The sequence below is a fragment of the Rhynchophorus ferrugineus genome, unplaced genomic scaffold (assembly GCF_030347505.1).
Source record: "Rhynchophorus ferrugineus isolate W39M unplaced genomic scaffold, kcgeb_rfMv2 rfM1, whole genome shotgun sequence".
In the NCBI taxonomy this organism is placed as follows: Eukaryota; Metazoa; Arthropoda; class Insecta; order Coleoptera; family Curculionidae; genus Rhynchophorus; species Rhynchophorus ferrugineus.
This window is the reverse complement of record NW_027472580.1, coordinates 95863069-95887255: the sequence shown is the minus strand read 5'-3', so window position 1 is coordinate 95887255 and position 24187 is coordinate 95863069. Positions and strand designations below refer to the sequence as shown.

Below are 24187 nucleotides of genomic sequence, written 5' to 3'. Positions count from 1 at the left end.
CGTCGACGTCGGATACCCCAACGATTTCCTTGATGTTTGACCCTTATTATGAAGGAATGCGGCCTTGAAATAAGGGAGATGTGCCGGATGAACGAGCGCGAAGATCTCCCTTTTTTACGCGGCAAGTATTTCTTGTTTCAGACGAAGGTCGACTGACTAAATTCCGCACATTCTAAACCACTTACATAAATTAATTACTAAAAATATCATTTTCACCCTTAATTTATCAAATCGATAAAAATAAAAATTTTATAAACGTGAAAAATTAATGCACGTTTAAAAAAACATCAATCATCACTAAGTATACTTTTCGGATATGATTTTCTAATGTAAACATTACAAAGGAAGTATTGTTATAGGTTGCCCGAAAAATTATCCGTTAAAATTTCTTTCCAGCGGGCATTCTTTTGAAATCTGAGAATAGGAAATAGTCGCTGGAGACCAGATCTGGAGAATACGGTGGATGAGGAAGCAATTCGAAGCCCAATTCATGGATTTTTGCCGTCGTTTTCACTGACTTCTGACATGGTGAATTGTCCTGGTGAAGCAGCACTTTCTTTTTCTTTAAATGCGGCCGTTTTCGACGATTTCGCCCTTCAAATGACCCTATAACTCTATGTAATAGTCGCTGTTGATGGTCCTTCCTTTTTCAAGGTAGTCAATGAAACTTATTCTACGCGCATCCCATAATACAGACTCCATTATCTTGCCAGCCGACTGTTACGTTTTTCCACGCTTTAGAGCGGGTTCATCGTGTACAGCCCACTCAGATGAATGTCGATTGGACTTCGGAGTAAAATGATGGAGCCATATTTCATCCATTGTCACATATCGACGAAAAAACTCGGGTTTATTATGCTTGATCATCTTCAAACACTGCTCCGAATCATCAGCTCGTCGTTGTTTTTGGTTAAAAGTGAGCTCGTGCGGCACCCACTTTGCACAGAGCTTTCCCATACCCAAATATTCGTGAATGATATGATGATACGTTCAGTTGATATCTTTAAAGTATCTTTAAAGAAACAAAAAAGACAGAGAAGTGCGCGTTTCTCGTATTCAACAAAAATAATAATATTAAATTAAACAACATGTGTTAAATTTTGTGTAAATGATACGATCCTAATATAAAGAACAATGAGAAATATCTTTCTAAGTTCGTTTTTACCGTTTGTATAGTCAGGTATCGAGGTAGCAAGCAATGAAATAGATTTAACCTACGAATACGTATAACCCCCGCAAAAGAACCGACGAATGGAGGGGTTGGGAGGGTAAGCGGGCGGCGAGCACTACCGAAATCAATTTAAATCGGCGCGAGAGCGAATCCAATACGTATTCGAGGAAAAATTAAAAAGAAGATGCCGGAAATGGAGAAAAATACCGTCCGATTCACCCACTCGCCTCGGCCCCGCCGGCTAAATTTAATTCGCTAATTTGTGTTGCCCCCTCGGGCGCCCGATCCTTCGACCTTTTTCACGGTTCTTTAACCATTACCCGGTTATTTCCATCGTTGGAATGCGCCTTATTCCGGAACACCAGGGATGTGTTCCACATGAAAATCCGAGTCAGCGTGTCGAACATTTTTCACATTAATGTTGAACATTGAACCGCCGTTGTCTTCTATTTTTCGTTTCTTTTACCGTTTTATGGGATCGAGTCTAACTTTTAGGTACCTTATGGATAATCTATCATATTTTATCATCAATTAGTGGTATACAATTAAAAATGCATATACTGATTAGAGTCCATGTAGGTGTCAAGTTCCAAGAATCAATATAGTTTGAATTTTATGTCTTAGGTGCAATATTATTAATTGGTTACGTGTTTTCTAATTTTTTTAAGTCTTACTACCTAGGGGTTTATCTGGACTGGACCTACAGTTTAACATGGGCTCGGAACCACGGTCCTCGGCATTAAGCCTACCGACTGGCGAGTGACCAATTTAGAAAATCATCCCAGACATCCGGTCTTACCCAGCCTGGTTACTGGCGTGACTGGGATCATTTTCCTTGTCGGATTTTAACACAAACATAAACTCACGACCATGCCCCAGCAGGATTTGAACCCGCGACTATCGCAACAGTAGGTGGACCGTCCTGTCACGTTTACTACTGCGTCACCTAGCCGGCTATATTCTGGTTATTTTTCACGTTAGAAAAGCGTTTATTGAGAAAAATCGCTATAATATATATTATTCAAAATATTTTCTACTTTTTTTCATCTCAGCATGGTGATACCATATCACTTTGTTCAATTGATATCGGTAGATATCTGCAGTAACAGTTTAATTCGGTTTTAGTACGCCGTAATCACGGAAAAAACGTATAGTTATAAAACGCAAATAGCTTGGGCTTAAACTAAGACAAATGTACTGACTGATAGGACGTAAATCTAAATTATCATTAGATAACAAGGTTTTACTGTATAAGTCAATTATTGGGCCCATTTGGACCTAAGGTATTGAACTGGGGGTACTACTAACAAATCTAACTAGATACCCTCCAGAGTTTCCAGAATAAAGCGATGCGAGTCATCGTCGATGCTCCATATTAAGTGTCCAACTAACTGATTTTCCGCGCGATCACCCCATAGAACCCATAACAAGTGTGATTGGTAATGTTAATGTCGAAGTACTTACAGTAAAAGTTTAGGGTGGTAAATATTCCTTCGATGCCTTGCTTCGATGTCGATATGGATTTCTTTCCTGGACTTACACGTGTCACATCAGTCACTACACACCACAGAAAACTGTTCTATTTTTTTTACCTGGCAAGCAATGAAGCCGCGATATTGAAACAGGCAAAAACTATTAAAAACTAGTAAGGCGAGTAAATAAGTCTTCGAACTTGTTTAATTATCCAGGTCGTTCTTTGATCATTGGCATCAAAATGGCTACTTTTAAATAAGGATATGGCAGGAGCATCATCATTCAAGCCTCTAAAAGTGTTTGATAGGTTTCCACATTTTTAAAAATCCGAATCATTTGATGGTTTTCCAAACGACGTAAAATCCTATAGAGCTATATCACTGCTTCCAATAATATCTAACGTTTTTGAAAAACTCCTGTTGAAAAGAATAAAACCCATCATAGAGAGAAAAACCTAATACCAACACACCAGTTTGGGTTTATTAATAAGCATTCAACAATTGGCCAGGCCCACAGAATAACAGATGTTAAACGAAAGTAAAAAGTATGCTCAGCCATATTCTTAGATATAACACAAGCCTTCAATAAGGTTTGGCATGAAGGCCTTATTCATAAACTACATAAAATGTTACCAAAACAACACACCGAACTACCTAAATCGTACATTACGGCCAGAATGCTTAGAGTTAAACAAGAAGAAGCTTACTCTACAATAAAAGACGCTAAACCAGATGTACCTCAAGGAAGTGTACTGGCGCCAATACTTTATCTGCTCTACACTTGTAATAGACCACAAATGGAGAATATTACTATGGCTACATTTGCTGATGATACTGCGATTATAGCCGTCGGAGACAATAGTGAAGAAGCCTCACATAAAGTACAACAAGCAAGTGACAATATAAATAATTGGACACAAGCTTGGAAAATAAAAATTAACGAAAGTAAATCTGTGCATGTACAATCTATCATTCCATATAGCAACAACGCTAAATATCTCGGAATGAATCTTGATGCAAAACTTCGCTAGAAGGAACATATAAAGGAGAAAAGAAAAGAACTGGTATTGAAATATAGGAAAATGTAATTGGCTGAAAGAAAATCACAATCAGTACATAATAAATTGCTATTATATAAGCAAATACTCAAACCTATATGGACATAAACAGTAACATAAACAAAATACAAATTTTGACTGACTACCTACATCGAGACCTTCAGATACCCACAGTCAGTCAAGATATCAAGGGAATTGCAAGGGGGCATGAGGAAAGACTCCATTCTCATGAGAATATTGAAATGTTGCAGCTTTTGGATACCGTCAGAGCAGGATACAGACTCAAAAGAATCAAACCATCTGGTCTTGTGTGGTATTATGTAGTATAATAAAAAATACAGCGGTGATATGTATAAACATTATTTCACCAGCGACTGAGATAGAGCCGATGGGTCCTCCTAGTTATATACATAAAGACAAATTGTAGGTTAGTCGGAAAGGACTAGTAACAATTTACACGCAATCAATTTGGTTTTTAGAACGGATTATATTTTATTTTTTAATTTCTAAATATGTTCTGATGTTTTACACAACACCCTATAATTTTAAAAAAATTGAACTGGAAACATTCTAAAAAGCAGAATTTTTAAAATCAATGCACTTTACTAGAGAATAATGCATTTTGCCTCTCGAACAATATATTTGAAATAATTTAAAGTTTAAAAGGTATAGTATACAATTTTAGTACGAAATATAGTTTGAATAGTTATAATTATTAGTGAATAGTTATATAAGCATTTCGATGCTCAAGACCAAAGTCAGTTTCAGTTTGGTCTTCTTCCTCAGAATCAGACAAATCAAAAACTTAAATAACAAGCATCAATAATAATTTCTTGAGCGTATAACCAATACACTGCTGTTGGTACTGCTGGATTTTCAAGACAAATATATCGGCCAAGCTTCTACAGCTTGGCCAAGTTAACTTATTACTGCAGAGGTCTTTAACTTTAACACTTCTTCTCCTGAATTAGTAAAGGCAAATTATCAAATTAAAATCCCAAAATAAGTCAGCAGAATCGTGGAGAACATCCTATGCAATAGTGAAAAAACGTGAAACGTTCATCCCATCCAACACTTTTTTTAATCATCAAGTTCTTGGAAAATATAAATTTATATTATGGCGAACTATCCTCATGAAAAGGTTAATCGAAATCAGTCAGTCTTGAAATATTTGATACCAATTAATAGCTCCATCTTTTTCAACCCATGTTCTTCAACTTTTATCTTTAAGAAGCCGATTTATATTTCTATTTATCTCCCCTGGTTCGCAGTATACCTTAAAAATTTTATTGCTCAACTCTGTATATTCCAATTAAATCTCCGATGGCTCCAAAATACTAAATAGTATCTAAATTGTTTTCAAACTAATTCATATTGATCAGCAATCCGGTTATTCAGATATCGAAAACAATGTCTCGCTCTATGAGCATAACAAAAAAGTCTATTTCCATTTTAGCGGCTCTTGAAACTGACAGAATGAAACCACAAGGTCCGAACTGACTGAATAAAACATCAGGATAAAAGATGATTTGAAATTATTCAGATTCCGAATTAGTTTTCGATTGGATAGGTTGACTACTTATCCATATATTTTGGACATTTGGGCATACATTCAATATATTGTACAGGGAATTATACAGGATATGGATAAAAGAATATGAACTTCCGACATATAATTTTGTATAATATTTGATATATAATTTGGGGGGAGGGGGGAATTCAATCACACAATTGATGGATCCATCTTGTTGAAAGTATGGCTACTTTCTTAAACGTTGTTAGCTAGAAAAACCTTAATTTGCTTTTAAAACAGCTGCGATTATTCGCAGAACCGATTTGTAGAGTTTTCAAAGAAATATTATTACATTCTTATACCAAAACATCCTCCAATTGCAATGACAGTATTCGTCAGCAATATGCTAGTCACAGTAAGAACTTCAAAAGGTGTATATACGAGGGTCACTATTTATATTTCGGTAACAGGAAAAAAAAGAAATAGTTAAGCTGGGAATATATTTTTATTGTTTTTCAAAGTACTCGCCGCGATGATCGCTACACTTTTGCATAGGCTTAAACCAATTTTCAAAGCATTTATTCCATTCCAAATGAGGTATCTTCAAAACATGATTTTTGAACGCTTCAATAGCTTCTTCGGGCGATGAAAATCGTTTACCGCGCAGTTTATTCTTCACGGATAGGAACAAAAAGATATTATTGGTTGCCAAATCAGTGCTGTACGGCGGATGACCCATCAATTCGATGTTTTAAGTGCTCAAATAATCTCTTATTTGAGCCGATGTGTGAGAGCTCGCATTGTCATGATGAAGAACAATCCGGCGTTTCTTGTTTGTTTTCCTTATTTCATCGAAGAGTTCTGGCAAACAAATGGTTGTGTACCAATCAGAATTTACTGTTCTACGATCCTCTAGAGGCACTGTTGCAATATGATCAGTTTTCTCGAAGAAACAGGCCACCATTTTCTTTGAAGTGCTTCGTGCGCGAACAACTTTTGTTGGATTTGGTTCATCTTGGAACATCCATACAGTCGACTGCTGCTTACTTTCGGGCTCATACGAATATATCCATGATTCGTCACCTGTCACGATTTTATAAACCTCTTTCGAAGCACCGCGATTGAATTTCTTAAACATTTTTTTGCACCAATCGAAAAACCAAAATGTTCACGATTTAGTTCCATTTTTTACCGAGAGGAAACTTTCCACTAAATATAAAATAAACAAATAGCGCCCGTGCGACTAAATTTTCTGAATACGTATATCGTCAAAAATGTCAAACTTTACGATGGATCTGGCAGGTGGTTTAACGTGATAACAGTGTTGCCAATTCCCGAAATATAAATAGTGACCCCCGTATTCATTCATACTAATCCGACTAGTGATATGAATGAACGGACTAGCTGAATACATATTGTGGTATCCGTCCAAATCATAACAGAATCTTGTCCATACATAAACCAAACCGGCTATTTATAGGAAACAATGTAAATGATGATGATTAATTGGGCCATATGATATAGACAATAAAAAAATTAAGAATGAATGTGGTTCTTCCATCATCAAGGGCTCGGATTTTATGGTCGTTGTACCTATTACGGTACATTTTGCGGTTTACCGTTGACCTCCATTAAAAAGGGTTTAACAATCACAGCATTTCCATGAATGTTAGCTTTGTGGAGCTTCCGCCGTACTGTTTTTATCGAAACAATGTTACTCAAGTAAGTGTTGAGCGGTGCTGTCACTTTTGCTCTCGGTAGTTATGGTGTCTGGTCACAATCCTTTTTAATATTCGTCGATCTTTGTGGGTTAACTTTGACTTTCGCCCACTATTCCTCTTCCCCGATGATGTTTTACCATATTTTGTATATGCTGTCATTACCGTGAATACTCGTGAAACAGCATATGAGAAATCATGTTTTAACCGTTGTAGAACAAATGCGTATAATACATGTAACAAGGTGTACTATATCGCATGGTGTTTATATTATTCTACCTATCCCCTGTAGATATTTTGAATCCATAAGGTAAAACTGTACGTTATCTGCTTTAACAAGAGCAAAAATCACCGGCCTGACACATAGATGGCGCTACTAGAATTAAATCCATATGTTTTTTAGTTAGCACTACCCCTCAAAAGATGCATGTATAAATCTGGCAGCTGCCATTAGTTTGTGAATTATAGCATTTTGAAGTGAAGCAACAAAAATGGCCCCATTTGGAGAAAAAGAAAGTGCTGCTTCACCAAGACAATGCACCATGTCGCAGGTCAGTGAAAACGATGGCAAAAATCCATGAATTGGGCTTCGAATTGCTTCCTCATCCACCGTATTCTCCATATCTGACCCCCAGCGACTATTTTCTGTTCTCAGATCTCAAAAGAGGCCTATTTTGAAGCAAAGGACAAATTGTACTACAAAAATGGTATCGAAAAGTTGGAGGGTCGCTATAATCAGTTTATCACCCTTGAAGGGAATTATGTTTAATAAAAAAACAAAAAATTTTTGTTTTTCTAGTTTAGTTAGAACTTTTGTCAAATCACCTAGACTAAGTACCGGACACCGGAGCCTGAAGCGCTCCTTATTTTCAATTATTATTTCTTTGTTCCTATTTTTCCTCATAGGGGATACACCTTTACTTCGTCTCCCATTGTAATATTAAATAAAATAATGGCGTAATTTATTGAGTAAATAGTTAACACTATAACAAGAAAAATAAAATATTTTTAACAAAAAAATTGAAACAACTTATGAAAATAAAAAAATAATCAAACTTAGAAAGTGATCATTTGGTAGTAGTTAAAATAAAATTGTAAATAGATAAATAAGTTTTAGTTAGGTATTAAGCTAAATTGTGTGTATATATGTTTTTGTTTATTTTTATTTAGTTATTACAACTATTATTATGTAATATTTTATTTGAAAATGTTTTTTTGTGTTAAAAATCTAAGTTTGATTATTTTTTAATTTTGAGTTCCTTTTTTATTTTTTCTCCGGTTCGGTCAATTTTTTGTTAAAAATATTTTTTCTATTCAAATATTAATTTAAAATGACACATGTTTAAAGTGTAGCGTTAATATTAATAGCAGTTTTAAAGATAATAACGTTCATTTTCTACCTAACGGTAACAAATTCGTCATAAAAAACAATATACGAAAATGTTATTTTATACGTTGGTGCGTTGATTTTTTTGTCAACGCCAAATCATAAAGTCACAAAATATATTTTATTGCTTCCATTTTAGCCGGTCGTTCGATGAAATATAACGGTTCTGAGCCGTACAGACGGCACATTTCTAATTATAGTCCTCATCATTACGCCCTTTATATATATAACACTTCTTTCTCTTCTATAATCCTCTCTCTAACGTTACCATTTCTGTCACGTAAGCCATAAGACCGAGTATACCACCATTGTATAAACTGAAATCGGGAAAATTTCGAGATTGTCCTTAATGGAGGATAAATTGAGTTATATAAAATAAGTACAAAGGGCCCCCCTCATTTGTGCCTATTTGTATTTCCTCAATGAAATCTCGCCCCCGGAAGCCCGTTAAGAGGAGATACACGATGTTCTCTTGTTTCTGCGTTAAATAAACTGATTGATATTGATCCAAGTTCCACACTCACATTTCGAAAATAGTTGAGGCTTGAAGAAGTAATCCCCGCTCTTGAAACACATACATATTGTTGAAATAAATATCTGAGAATTACGATTACGATGATAAATTATCTTCAGATCTTCTGGTTTATTTTTCATTATGAATTTTTAAATCAATCAAATCAACAAAATAACATACCTGAAAATGACAGACACAAAGGTTAAAAAATAAATATGTGTGAAATCTAAGAGATGACAAGGAAACAGACAATTCAGCAAAAGGAAAATATGTCGGAGACAATAGTGAAGAAGCAAATCGAAATTACAACAGGCTAATGATGATTCTTGATGCAAAACTGCGCTGGAAAGAACATTTGTTTTGTTTGGGCTCGGCACCGACTTCGAACCTGATCAGTTTGTATTAGTTAAAATAATATTGTAAATAGATAAATAGGTTTAGATAGGTATTAGACTAACTTGTGTTACAATACGTGTATTAGTTAGGTTAAATAAGGTTTTTTTTAATAATATAATAAGGTTTAAGTTGCCTGCGATAATTCTACGACTTCTGATACGATATGGTTAGCGCTTAAAAAGCAAACTGAACGGCATTTACACTGACTTCCGATTTTTCGTCACATCAATTCAGCAATAACGTTAAACACAAGTATCTAATCATTTTAGATTAAAAAATATGTGAAAACTTTGTATATGCCTTTGAAATTTGAGGCTTTCCCTCGATTTCTTCCCTGTCCCCACAACAGATCCTGACTTAGTTCCAATGGGTCTCGGAAGTGCACTCTTTCGAATAAAAAAAGAATGTTTTGAAAATTGGTCCATAAGTGACGGAAAAATCGGCGAACATACATTAAATATATATATATATATATATATATATATATATATATATATATATATATATATATATATATATATATATATATATATAACATAGAAGCCCAACATAGAAGTTCCTTCTTTTTTGAAGTCGTTTAAAAAAGAAACGCTTCGCGATCATTATTAACAGCCGGTAGTTAAGCAGGAGGAATTATTGTCCTTTTTTGCAGTACCCTAAACTGTCGGATATCACGCGACGAACTGTTGTTCCTTTTTCCTCGTTAAATTTGTATCGTAAGAGTTAATTTATTGTGTATGTTTCAGCTCGTACGTCGCTCGAACAGACGACCGACGGAGGAAAACGACACCCTCCCTCCCCCGAATTCGAGACAATAAAGCGGCGTGGAGGCTCGATAACGAGCGAACAAAAGCCGGCGACATTAAGAGAGAATATCATTTTACCGAATTGCGACAATTTCGCTCCCGATAACTTCTCGCTACGCGCCGGGGAAACGGAGAGAGGATATTGCCCGATATCGGACACGAAAGCCTTATTGTAGAAGAGTTCCAATTAGCAGGAAGCAGCCGGCCCGGTTCAGATAGGGTCGTCGATATGACACGCGGGCGTTTTTCATTTTTTCCACCGCCTAAATTTAGTGTCATTACAATGTTACGAGGAAATTGATTGTTGCCGTTTCGCGTGCGAAGCATTAATAGAACAATAACAAGAAACAGACCAATTCCAAACAAATAAAACTTCGTAATGGCGCAAGTTTTTCATTTTTTCCCCCGTCCTCTGAATGATATTCTTGGAAACAGAAAAAAACCACTGATAATAATCAGTTCTGTATAGATAATTTTTTAAATATATTAAAAAATAAATAAGATTGTTAGATGCTACCCCTTCCCCGTTAGGTAGGTAACCCCTCCAATCTCATAGATGGTCCTATTCCCTCTAAAAGGTCATGTACGGGGTAGTACAAACGGGGGACACAGTAAACTGAAGGTAATTTCAGTTTAACACATGCCCAGTTTCATTTATTTTTTTTCCCCCGCCCTCTGAATGATATTCTTGGAAACAGAAAAAAAAACACTGATAATAATCAGTACTATATAGATAATATTTTAAATATATTAAAAAATAAATAAGATTATTAGATGCTACCCCTTCCCCGTTAGATAGGTAACCCCTCCAATCTCATAGATGGTCCTATTCCCTCTAAAAGGTCATGTACGGGGTAGTACAAACGGGGGACACAGTAAACTGAAGGTAATTTCAGTTTAACACATGCCCAGTTTCATTTATTTTTTTTTCCCCGCCCACTGAATGATATTCTTGGAAACAGAAAAAAAAACACTGATAATAATCAGTACTATATAGATAATATTTTAAATATATTAAAAAATAAATAAGATTGTTAGATGCTACCCCTTCCCCGTTAGGTAGGTAACCCCTCCAGTCTCATAGATGGTCCTATTCCCTCTAAAAGGTCATGTACGGGATAGTACAAACGGGGGACACAGCAAACTGAAGGTAATTTCAGTTTAACACATGGCCAGTTTCATTTATTTTTTTCCCCGCCCTCTGAATGATATTCTTGGAAACAAAAAAAAAACCAGTGATAATAATCGGTACTGTATAAATAATTTTGATAATTTTTTAAATATATTAAACAATATATAAGATTGTTAGAGGCTACCCCTCCCCCATTGGGTAAGTAACCCCTCCAATCACAGATGGTCCCATTTCCTTTTAAAGGCCAGGTACGGGGTAGTACAAACAGATGACATAGTAAACTGCAGGTCATTTCAGTTTGGTGCATGCGCAGTTTCATTTATTTGAATTAATAGTCTGAGTTTAACTGTAGAAACGTAACATATGTTACAATAGTAATGGAAATGCTGGGAACTCATTTAAACAGTAGCAAGATAGTAATATGAAAATTATCATTAATTTTTATAAAGTATTTTAAATTAAATACTAATTAAAATTCACATTTTAATAATTTAAGGTGTTCAGTGAGTGAACTTAAACAAAAAACGTTCAACAGCTAAAATCTTAGATGAAAAATGTATTTCCTCAGTACTACCTCGTCTAGTTATCATTTTAATGTTTCTCTTGTTAATATATGTGTTTTTATTGTTTATTCTCTTAGAATTCCACAATTTCTATGAATTAGAATTAGGTGGACACTCCTTCAAAGTACTTTACACTGGCATTTTAGATTACACTCGTTATATTTTCCAAGGGGATGTCACGCTGAATAATAACTGGCATAATACGGGGCACCAACGATGACATGCAGCATTCTATTTTAGATTGTTATTATTTAAAGAAATATTTTACTATATGTGAGAATTGAAGGATGAGCACGTGGTGAAGTGATAGAAACTAATGGAATTATTTATGATTTATTCGAGTGAGTGACAATTTACAGATGACGACACAGCTACTCGATGGAGACCGGAGAAGAAGAGACCGTCTAGTTTTTTTCTTATTCCAGAATGACCAGCTAGAACCAAATAGTATTTTACTGATGTCGCTTCATCTTGTCGCTTCGTCGATAATTCAAGTCCTACGTCAACTCTGGGACATCCCCTATCAACAAAGTAATTTTCTTATTATTTAATAATTACATTGTTACTAGTTGTTTCCGACTAACCTATAATTACTTTATGATAACTTACTGTATTTTTTATTAATTGTGCCTCACTACACAAGATCAGATGGTCTGATTCTTTTCAGTCTGTGTTCTGCTCTGGTGGTATCCAAAAGTTGCAATACTTCAATATTCTCATGAGAATGGGGTCTTCGTCATGTCCCCTTGCAATTCTCTTGATTTCTTGACTGACTGTGGGTATCTGAAGACCTCGATGTAGGTAGTCAGTCCTATAGTATTTGGGTGCGTCCACAGTACTTCACAGGACTTTGTTCTGATTTTTTTTTATTTCGTTTATTCGTTTACTCTTTGCAGAATATCCCCATAATTGAACTCCGTATGTCCATATAGGTTTCATTATTTGCTTATATAATAGCAATTTATTGTGTACTGATAATTGTGATTTTCTTCCAATTAGCCAATACATTTTCCTATATTTCAATTCCAGTTCTTTTCTTTTCTTCTTTATATGTTCCTTCCAGCGAAGTTTTGCATTAAGATTCATTCCAAGATATTTAGCGTTATTGCTATATGGAATGATAGTATTATTTAATGTTATTGGTGCTTGTACGGTCTGAAGTAAACTGCACATGCACAGATTTACTTTCGTTAATGTTTATTTTCCAAGCTTGTGTCCAATTGTTTATATAGTCACTTGCCTGTTGTAATTTTCGTGTGGCTTCTTCACTATTGTCTCCAACAATGGTATATCACAAGTGTGGAGTAATTACAGCATTGGCCCCAGTACATTTTCTTGTGGTACATCTGCTTTAGCTTCTTTTGTTGTAGAGTAAGCTTCTTCTTGTTTAAGTCTAACTGGCTATAATGTACGATTTTAGCAGTTCGGCATGTTGTTTTGGTAGCATTTTCTGTAGTTTTTAAATAGGGCCTTCGTGCCAAATCTTATCGAAAGCTTGTGTTGCATCTAAAAATATAGCTGCGCATACTTTTTTAATTTCGTAGACTTTTTCAATAACGTTTATTATTCTGTGGACCCGGTCAATTGTTGAATGCTTGTTAATAAAACCAAACCGGTGGATTGGTATTAGGTTTTTTCTCTCTATGATCATTTTCACTCTTTTCAGCAGGAGTTTTTCAAAAACCTTAGATATTACTGACAGCAGTGATGGACATGTTCAAGCTCAATAATCAAATCTTATTTTATATTATAACAAATGCCTAACATACATCAGTTTTTTTCAACTGTACTGTATTTAACAAGTCATGAAACTTTTGAAATTGTAAATGGTATTGAATAATTTACTAGATCTACGCTGTACTCAATATTACAACGGCTTCGATACTTCACTGCCATCCGATCTCTGTGTTTGTCGATTTATCAATTTTTTTATTGACCAGAAAGTCAACGTTTATTTTTCGTTTCCGAATTCGTAAAGCGGCTCGATACGCCTTTTTTTACCCCGAACTTTACGACGACAAAAATAAGTCCCTGGAGCCGAAAAGGCTGAATAATAATCCGTTTTTTCTTAACTGGGAATAATGCAAATGAGATTGTAACCTCGAGTTCCCAAAAATATCCACACCTGATTCCTATTTTTGTGCCTTGTTAAAATCGGATTTTTCTTAAACGTAAAGATATGTCCACCGCTATGGTAGAATATACCAACGTGACGCAACAACGCAAATTTTAAATATAAAAGTGAATATTCGTCAAATCATAACATCTCGAATGTATTACGTACTGGCAAGAATTTTATTAACGATATAAATTCGTGAAAATGATAAGTATCAACATAGACAACTGCTAAATTCGATAGTTTTTGCTAGCGTTGGGAACTTTCGACTGAAATTGACTATCGACTGTTTAATAATTGACTACTTTTTACTGTCGACTGTTTCAGTTGATATTTTCGATCCGACTAATTTTATTAGTATTTACTATCGACTGTTTCAGTCGTGTACTTTTAGTTACTATTTTTGGTTCTACTAGTTTCATTTCACTGATTTTTTACATTCTGGCTCTGTCGTCCTAGCCGCGACCTTGACAAAAATTTGCTGAATTTAGGCTTACATAGATTTATATGTAATATATCTAAATTTATGATTTATGCCCTTTGATAGTTTGCTTGCATATTAATATGGGGGCATTTAAAACGCTGTTTTTAAGATTATTAATGTATTAAAGCAAAAAAATTAAAATTGTGTTTGATAAATAGTAAAGTGCTTTTGACTGTTTTTATTTTTTGATTAGCTTTTTCATTAATTATTTTAAATTTAGATTACAGTAAAGATAAAAGGATAAATTATATTCAATATTTATACTAACTATTTCTAATAAATACATTTTCTGGTAAGAAATCCTTTAATATTCAACAAATTATTTTCTTGGCTATTAAAAAATACAAGAAAAATAATGTTTATCAGGACACTTTTTAGTTAAGATTTATCTTATCAGCAGGTAAGACAGAAAAATCTATTTTTATTATTTTATAAGTTTTCAGTTTTTCCTATGGTTTGAGAATACTTTGAAATAAAATCATAAACTTCTGCTATCTGCAATGAGTCATGTCATCAACAAAAATATGTGGTATTACAAATAATGCTGAAGCGATACAAGAAATTATCACAAAAGAGATAGCATCCATTCCAACTTCCAAAAATACAATTATAGTACTACAACTCGAAATTCAAGGCACAAATACTAACGAAGAATGTATTACATCTAAAGACATTTTAATAAAAGTCTAGAATGAAAGAAATAATTACCCCAGGTACGACAACAACTTTACAAATTAAGCAGTATTTGGAAATGCCACTTATTGGACGTTTAGAAAACCATTACATTTTTTTTCAAAATCTGGCCATATTATTAACAATTGTTGTAATTTATTGTAACAATTGTAACAATTTATTGTATTATCTATATTTGTTATAGTATGTTATTTAAAAATAGCAATTAACATATTAAAATGCGATATAACGTTTATAGAGTTATTAAATATTCCATTTATTCTTGCAGATCTACAGAACATTCAAATATAAAAGTAATTCTACTTCTTAAAAAAAAATTACTGTTTTTGTGATCAGGGACGGTCAGAACAGGCATCAAAGATAAACGATAAGAGCAAAAAACATATCATCCTTGAACGCTATCCGAATATAAAAATGTGTCCATACAACGTATTACAAGTTCGTGCTCATCAGGACTTGTAGGCAGTTTTTTTAGTTCATAGTGTTCATCAAAGGAAATTGAATTACAATATCAGAATACATGTAAGTACCTTATACTTTCAAACTAGAAGAATCACGATTCGCTACATGAGCGAACTATTCTTGCAGCCAATAATAAACAATCAAAATTTATATCAATCGATATTTTATTGAATGAAGATAAACAGGTTAATAACCCAAATAAAAATTAACGGATGTGCATAATAGACAGAATAACAAATTTTACATAAATATTGTAAAATCTCAAATATCTTACCCGTAATTACTGAAAAATCGAACGAAGCATCTTCCGAAGAATATCATGAAGCTGTCGTAGGATTTGGACGTTATTTTTGCCAGTGCTGAAGCAATGTTGCTCATGATATGGTCCGGATACACTTGGTGAGTATTGAACACTGTTATTTTACATTCGGACAGTTGCAGTGCTTTTTTCCACACGTCGTCTCCATATTCCTTCTGAAAAACAAGAAATTCATTCGTTCAGACTGCTTCATTCTTTAGCTCTTTAATCGTGTTTTTTGAGTTGATAAGATTGACTATCATATTATAGTTAGTGGGATCACCCTTATTTAAACACTTACGTTCAGTAATATTGATATATCATCAGGGAAATATAAATAGTCAACAATTTTGTTAACGTTGGAACTTCATTTTTTGTCATTTTATACTCGACGCTAGACGATCGACTCGATTTATTGTAATAAAACATAACTATTTTGATTTATTGTCGTTTTTGTTTAATTAACTGATTATTTCCAAACGTTTTAATAATAGTGTAAAGTTTAGATGACAGTATAAGACATCAAACTCTTCCAGTTCTATTTTATTTATATATAAGAACAAATAACTGTTGATGTGAATAATCAACGATCTGTAATGACCACTATTAAAAGTAATATTTTATACTTACGGAAATAAGAACCAATATACATACCAAGGATATAAGTTAATAAAACAACTTTTAGACAAAATGCATTAATATTTAATAAAATAATAACACTCATCCATCAGGATATTCTTCTTTAAGAGCGATACTATTTAGTCCAACGCTGCTTGATGCCTTTTTTTCGTTATTTAAAAAACAAATAAAAAATTAGCCAGAAGTCTCCCTGATTTCTTATAAAGGGAATATTAACTTATCCCAGTTAGATAGAAGTGTGAAAAGGATTAAGCTTGGAGGATATGAAGGTACAGATCTAGGTATTTTCTCTTCTAAATTTCTAACAACATAATGTTTCTTTTCACTTAAGAACACTAGGGTACGAAATTTGCGTTGTATTAGATTGTATAGTGAAATAAAAAGGGCCTCTCTCAATTGTTAAATTATATTTAACCTTATAAAACGTTCACCCTAGACAACAACAAAAAAACACCATATATTAAAAAAATAAATCAACGTTCTTTTGGCTGTTTTTTTGGAAACAACATGAATTACTAACCAATAAATCCCGAAAAGGAACATTTAAAATTCCCGGGGGAGCGTATAAAACGTTTTTATGATAGAAGCAATGTTATGTTTTGTAGATGGTCGGCATAAACTATTTCGTAATATCGTTCCGATTAAGATTTTAGCTAATGAACAATTTTCTAATGAGCCTTTGTCCTAATAGAAGCCCCCTAGGTCGTAATGCTATAATGATTTTTGATTTTATTGCTTCCCGTGTCCATTTACGTTGCCGTGGCAAATATGGGCTCGTATTTGGACCACACGCACACATATACGCGCGGTCTGAAAGACGTATAAACCTTTTAATAAAACAGCGTGTGCGTTTCCCCACGTCTTCGGCTATAACACGATATTAGGTATTAACTTCTTTTGTTTTGGTCTAGAAATAATCGACATAAAATGATATTACGGAGAAGTAGGCTAAGGTTTTATTAGTTTTCATAATATACAAATTTCTCCGTTTCGTAAATTTCGTTGGGGGAAACTGCAGGACTCAATAGTGTATATTGGGAAGAAATTTTTCTCGAATAAAGAAGTGATCCACGAATCTGAGGCCTATTTTGAAGCAAAAGACAATTCGTACTACAAAAATGATATCGAAAAGTTGGAGGGTCGCTATAATCAGTGTATCACTTGAAAGGAATTATGTTGAATAAAAAAAAACTAATTTTGCCAAAAAAATGTGTTTTACTATGGTAGGCCGGGAACTTTTCAATTGACCTATTAGATCTATATAAATTATAATTTATGATCCTAAAACCTTAGACCAATATTTAGTTAGTAAGTAGTAGTAGTAATATGGTAAAATGTTGGCATTACCATTCTTTTTATTATCATATTTAAGTATTCGAATCTAATGTTTTCATTCACTTTGTAAATATTCTCAGAATAATACTGAGCTCGATGGCTATCGATTCTTCACTTTTCTGTCAAGTTCATCTCATACTAATTCGATGCGAGGAAAGAGGTCTGACAATTGTGATGGCTATTGTTTACAAAATGTCTTTTGCTCTAGGAATCCCTGACCTAATTTTAACGAACATTTAGGATCATTGTCTTATTGAAGAATAAAACTTCGGTCAACTCCAGAAGGAATTTCCTGAAGTATTTTCATATTTCATTCAGTTTTCCATCAATTTTAATCAAATCATTGCCATAGCGGCCTCAAACCATCACACTACCACCACCATATTTAAAAGTCTGTACAGTACACATTTTTGAAACTGTAAAAATACATCTATTGGATCCAAAAATTCGAAATTTGGTCTCATCCGTCCACAGGACTTTTTCCAGTAGTTTTCATGTCTTTCAGGCCTCTCCAATCTATCTTTCTGCATCGCGCGCATCCTCTTAGGACAGTAAATTTCTCTTCACAGTTGTAGTTGAAACTATATTTTCGCGTATGTCGATTTAATTTTTTTAACATTACAACGAACTTATCTTGCTGGTTTATTGTAGATCTGACACGTCCTGATATAATATGATCTTGATTTTCTCAAGCATCTCGTTTTCGTATAAAAATATGACGTACACTTTTACATGAAACTCCATCATTTTCTCCAGCAATCGAGCAATTTGGTATTCTTGCTTAATTACATTACACAGAGCATTTCGCTGTTCTATTACATGAAAGACCAAAAAGTACAATAAATTCAAAACTAATAGTTATTGATATGATAAACCCACATTTAAAAGATTAAAATGATCGAAATGATAAAATGATTAAATGAAAGTCGCCAATTGTAAGAAATCAACAATTAACAATGTAGTTACTTTTATAGCTATAATACACGTGTGTCAGTATTTGTAAAATAAGGGACAATTGATAAGAAACTAGTAAATTTGTTGATTGTTATTATAATCACAGCCGCAAAAATAATAAACCCAAATGCTAACATGTTTATTTAAAGATTTTTTGCAGTATTTTTATGTCGACTAAAAATAAGTTATTTCCAAACTTTTCAACGGTAGTATATGCCAATAACCGTGAAACTCGAATTGTTTAAGAGTAAAATCCTAAGAAATATCATAGAGGCACCAGACAAGATCATTCATGTATTTAATAGAAACGAACACGACAAAGTGTTAATTAATTAATTATTTTAGTAATGGCTAAGTAAGAATCGACAGTTCCATCTAGAGAAATCAATAGTTTGAAATAAAAACTAGAAATGATGCCGAAATAATTAAAGAAATTAGTGAAATAACGCAAGAATTACTGTAAATAGTTGTTCAAGATTTAATCGATCAAACCTTGTTCTTAGAATTAGTCCTGGTTAATATATAGTGGAAGTTATGCTCATGATGTAAATGTCTTAACGTTTTCGTATAAATAAAAAACAATACCCTGCTTTAAACTTGATTTATTTCACGTCAAAGTTCTGTAACTCTCAAAAGAGTACCCCTAAAATACGAAGGTCGCTTGTCTTGAGTTTTGAGTAAATTATTAGTTATTCCAAGAAGAAAATAATTACCTACCTGTACGAAATGCTGTACGCTCTCCAATAACATGCCGTACATCGTGGTGAAGTCAATTCCACCCGCGTTGCAAGTTCGCGAAAAACCACACGATATTCGCGACTCTGTCTTCTCTTGGCCGCGTCCTCACAGTCAAAGTCGGAGAGGAACTGAGGCAAATGGTGCGGACGCCGAGAGTTTCCTGCCGTTTGACGACCTTCAACAGGTTGCGGAAAAGGGCGGGAAAAGTCGCGCCGCGATCTCGCACTTCCAATAAGAGCCTCGCGGGTTCCGGCTTAAGAAAAGGAATCACTTTTTTGTTGTTAAATTGGTTAACCGCTTCGGGGTAGGGCCGGCGGGGGTGTCGAACGTTTTTACGATCCACCATAACTCCTTTCGCGAAACGCTGTGGCAGTTTTTAATATAAGAATGTACAGTCAAGGTCGATGGATTCGTTCTATTATCTTTTTAATAAATCTAATTTCCCACTCTGTACAGGGCACTGTGAGCTCTATTTCACCATTAATTGGCAAAATCCTATAACTTTCACAATCAAACAATGATATCGTCTTCATTAATGGAAAAATTACGGTGAACAACAGTGGAAAGTTGTAGGTGGATGTAAGTCACACGCACAATAGATCGGTACCACTGTAAGCACATCCTCCCCTAAATGTATTCATATTTACCAAAAAGTAGATTACAGTGATTAGATATGCGTTAATAAATATACCGAAAAACTGAATTATAACAAAATAAATCCAAGCTTGAATAAAATCTGATGTTACGTGCTTACAAAAAAAAACAAAAGTTATGAATGTCGAAAAAGTAATTTTGAGCGTTCCATAATTAGCATCTGTATACAATATTAATACGCTTTTCACCAATATATCTCGCTGATCAAAATGCATGCAAACGCCTGATAGTTTAAGTTAACTTCACCTATCACGGTTTTTGGTATACCTTTAGCATACCTTTGTCTTTTCCGAAAGACGAAACTCAAAACATTAAATCCAAAAATTAGGTTAAAACGATCGGAAGGCTTTTATTTTTTATTAATTTATGAGCCGTGCAAAGATATGTAAGACAATGTTCTAATTTGGTGTGATTCAATCTCAGTAACGGTATCGCGGCGTAGTATCCACAAATGTTCTATTCTAATTACCACAAAAACAATTAACGCTCATACGTCAAAAAATTCATAAAAGAAAACATCCAGTATAATGCTACACACTTCTTCACGGATCAGATGTATGTTGATGATAGCGCTATATTCCGATATACATGTTGAGATTTCAAGCACCTTTCACAGCAAATGGAAAAACCAATATATTAACAACCAACTGGCCACCTGTTATGGCATCAAACAATTCCGAAATATAAAAGACAACCCTCGAATTTGCTTAAACACATAGGAATAATGAAACATCATAGGAAACGTATAAATATTTTTATTTAAATAAAAAAATACTATTATTTACAGTATTTGTCCGAAAGAAACTCGTCTACAGATTTACTAAAATTATCCACGACAGACTTAAATTTACTGTTCGATCCAATAAAATAATAATTATCGTTGTTGTTGCTCTTCCATTCATCACCATCAACCTGAAACGAAAAACATCGGAAATATTAATCTGCGACTCTTAACAAATTCACAAACCTGATTTAACTTCGGTATCAAACGTAGAACAATTTCCGAAGAAACACCGGGGAATGGATTTAAACTCTTCAAAAACACAGTGTCTGATCCTAATTCCGATTCGTTCGAGACAACATCAAGTTCACTTTGGAGTAATTCCACGTTTTTAAAATGTTTTCTTTTACAGAAATCGGCAAGTTTGTCATACAGCATCTAACATAATGAAAAAGCCATATAAACTACACTTAAAAATGTGTAGACCCTGTAGTTTACCTTAGTCAATACCTTAATCCTGATATTATCATCATTTTCACGTTGGACAACTACAGAAAATAAATAGTTTAACTCATCCTCGGAACATTTAATATTGGATAACACATGATACAAAGTTAACAAGTAACTTTCATACAATTCGGGTATATCCTTTACGTTCTTGAGCAGCTCTTCGAGTTCTATTTAGAATAAAAAAAATAGTAAATAAAATATATAAAACAATCGTTTACACATAACAATTATTGGTAAATATCGTACAGTATATAATTCTCTAATTTTGATTAAAATTTCACCCCGTCTATAGGCAACTACCAAAACACCTTTAAAGCCCAAGTTTTACAATTCAAACCACTTGATTATCTTTAGTTTACCTTGATATTTTATCGGAGTTTTAAGAGTCGCCAAATAAGCGTACAATAATATTTGTCTGAACGCTGAATGTCCTCCACTAACTTCAGCCTTCGTCAATATCAAAACAATAGAGTTCCTTAACTTTTTCCTGACGCTATCGTGGATCCTTAAGTCGCTGAACAACAGTGACAGTGCTTGAGCGCTTCGCAGTTGTTTAATGTCATTCTGTAAAAACAACAGAAATCAGTGAATCGTAACAATAATTCGTTACGCCTATTACCTGCGAATTGGAAATGCAATTGTCTGTTATTTTTTCGATATAGCTATTCAACATATCCAAGTAAGCATTGAATGCATTCTTTTGTTTGGAATAACTGTGATTACGGACGATTTTAATCATTATACTCAAGCAGATTATTTTTAACTCAGAACAACTGCAAGTAGAATTTTAATAAACATTAATGGTTATGGTAATTCGCTCTAGTTACCTTTCCAGATTTAGGTATATGTTCATCACGATATCAATAATTTTGAAATAACCTTCATTGTAATAGTGTTCGTCCATTCCCTCAACAAAATATTTCAGAGTTTCCTTGTTAGAGATACAATACTGTATCATTTCATGGCTCAAATCAAAATCTACACTGTGTAGGAACTCTGATGATGATACAACATTTGAAAAATATCTCAAAATTTCTTTATTCTGATCCGTATCACATTCACTTAAAAGTTTCAAACGATCAAAAGCCAACGACATCACACGGGGTTTTAAATATTGCCTGTACAATGCGATGCTGACGCCATCATGCGGATGTTTGTCCCATAACTTTTCAACTAAGTCACTGTATTCAGCTGATTCCAAGTTGCCTGAAAAACAATCTCTATACCATATCATTCAGGGAGTTCATTCAATTACCTTTTTTCAATACATAATAAAGAGCTTCTGTACATATATCAGGATCATCAGTTTCTAGGATAATTTTTTTCCATTTTTCCGCCATATCTTTGTAAAACTGTCCACCGTTCGACCAAGTGATCTCAAATCGATAATAGGAATAACATAATACATCTAAAGCACAGCACACTTGATATTTATTATATTTCTCGGGATTCTGAGCAATGTGCACGATTTTCTGACACGTTTTTATCGGGTAATCGAAACACATAACTTTTCCCATCAATTCCAGAAAGTTATTTAACATATCCCTATATGGGACGTAACTTGTGTCATTGAGATGGTGGCACAAATAGTCATTCATATCTTGATCAGTCTGAGCCTGATCAAGTCTTGTCTGAGCAATATAATATAAACCGGAAGTGAATTGTTGTTTATAAATAGCGAGTTTAACATGCGGACTAAAGCGTTCATCTTTCAGCCACGCCAGATAACTATATTCAGTATCACCCTTGATAGCGTGATGAAAGTATTTCATATAACAATCATAATCATTATTATTTTGTGCGCTCAATTCTAACAGCTTCTCTATATCTTCTTCTCTGGTTGTTTCAACTTCCTGGCAGTTATTATCAGTCATGATTCTAAAACAAATAATATTTCATTATAAACACGTATATTTATATTTGACTAAGTATTTTTATTTCGACCAATTCACTATCGGTTGGTGAATGCGCCGGGCTCATTAATCAATAATCGTTTAGCTATGACAGATTATGATAGCAATATTTACCTTTTGCACTTGTAATCTATAAATACACACCTGACTTATAAAACTAAACTAACCGTTTAACGACAATGTGTTTTATATATTCAATAACTTCACATTGCACAATACTACGCGATTCCCCCCGAGAAACCAGCCAGATACGATGTTGCCGATACTCCTCAAAATTATTAACTTTTTTATATTTTTGAGTAAATTGGTGTCGAGTTATAAATAAAAAATAATTATAAGATAGCCATTATGAAAAGTTATGACAATTTTATGCCAACTCCTAAATTTACGTAGGACCAGCTGGACAATTCAACGAATTAATAAATTTATCTTTTTTGAAATAATTTTTTAATTGATGGCCTCATTTTCATTTTTTTAAAAAATCTATGAAGATTTTCGGCGTTTTTGTTCATGCGTCAAATTGGAACACAAATTGGACAAAATTGAAAACACCTTGGTTTGTTTCCTTGCCTATAGCCACTAATTTTACTTTTTCTCTTGTAAAACTTGCAGAAATAAGCATTGTAATTCTGTCTTCTGATGGGAATCTCACCTACCCACTTTTTTATACTTTTTAGGGGTTAACTTTTAAAAGATACACATGTATCATCAGTGTTTCACATTGGACTGTGAATGTTGGTAAGAATTATTTCCACTAATTATCACAGTCATTTTATGTTACAATTCATTGGTGACTTCTCTACATATTTATTTTAATTATTACAATATCTCCAGGATTTCAAAATTATTATAACCTGCTTTCCGAACATCTGTACTCTATTTTTTCCATAAAAGGTACGTTTACTTTTTTTAAACTTTATACCACAATCATATCGACAAT

General features: G+C 33.8%; 2 protein-coding genes and 1 long non-coding RNA gene across 6 annotated transcripts in view; 1 reads left to right on the top strand and 2 right to left on the bottom strand.

The window, feature by feature from the left end:
- Window positions 1-10293, top strand: part of LOC143193260 (uncharacterized) — a 74020-nt gene extending 63727 nt beyond the window's left edge. The window contains exon 3 of one of the 2 annotated variants that reach the window (XR_013004974.1): window positions 9976-10293. This is a non-coding gene — a long non-coding RNA (uncharacterized LOC143193260). The remainder of the gene's footprint in view (window positions 1-9975) is intronic. The other variant, XR_013004977.1, reaches the window with a different exon arrangement.
- Window positions 1-19585, bottom strand: part of LOC143193104 (soluble guanylate cyclase 89Da) — a 65058-nt gene extending 45473 nt beyond the window's left edge. For both annotated transcript variants that reach the window (XM_076399069.1, XM_076399078.1), the window contains exons 1-2: window positions 19429-19585; window positions 15760-15959 (exon numbers count right to left, since the gene is read on the bottom strand). In XM_076399069.1, the coding sequence (XP_076255184.1) occupies window positions 15760-15959; window positions 19429-19470 (242 nt within the window). In that variant the 5' untranslated portion in view covers window positions 19471-19585. The remainder of the gene's footprint in view (window positions 1-15759; window positions 15960-19428) is intronic.
- Window positions 19586-20842: 1257 nt separating this feature from the next.
- On the bottom strand, window positions 20843-23491 carry LOC143193117 (uncharacterized). Of its 2 annotated transcripts, none has more exons than XM_076399097.1 (8): window positions 23392-23491; window positions 22590-23212; window positions 22162-22540; window positions 21954-22107; window positions 21694-21898; window positions 21323-21501; window positions 21071-21262; window positions 20843-21015 (listed from the first exon to the last, which is right to left on the bottom strand). In XM_076399097.1, the coding sequence occupies exons 2-8, from the start codon at window positions 23206-23208 to the stop codon at window positions 20881-20883; spliced, it is 1863 nt and encodes a 620-aa protein (XP_076255212.1). In that variant the 5' UTR covers window positions 23209-23212; window positions 23392-23491; the 3' UTR covers window positions 20843-20880. The 2 variants fall into 2 exon arrangements, with proteins under 2 accessions (XP_076255212.1, XP_076255204.1); XM_076399089.1 differs by having other exon boundaries at window positions 23362-23479.
- Between the last annotated feature and the right edge of the window lie 696 nt (window positions 23492-24187).

Coding starts and splice junctions, on each gene's coding strand:
- LOC143193117 (XM_076399097.1), bottom strand. CDS start 23,208: ATGACTGATAATAACTGCCAGGAAGTTGAAACAACCAGAGAAGAAGAT. Junction 21,502..21,693: donor AACTCCGATAAAATATCAAG/GTAAACTAAAGA, acceptor TATTCTAAATAG/AACTCGAAGAGCTGCTCAAG. Junction 21,016..21,070: donor TGATACCGAAGTTAAATCAG/GTTTGTGAATTT, acceptor TTTTCGTTTCAG/GTTGATGGTGATGAATGGAA.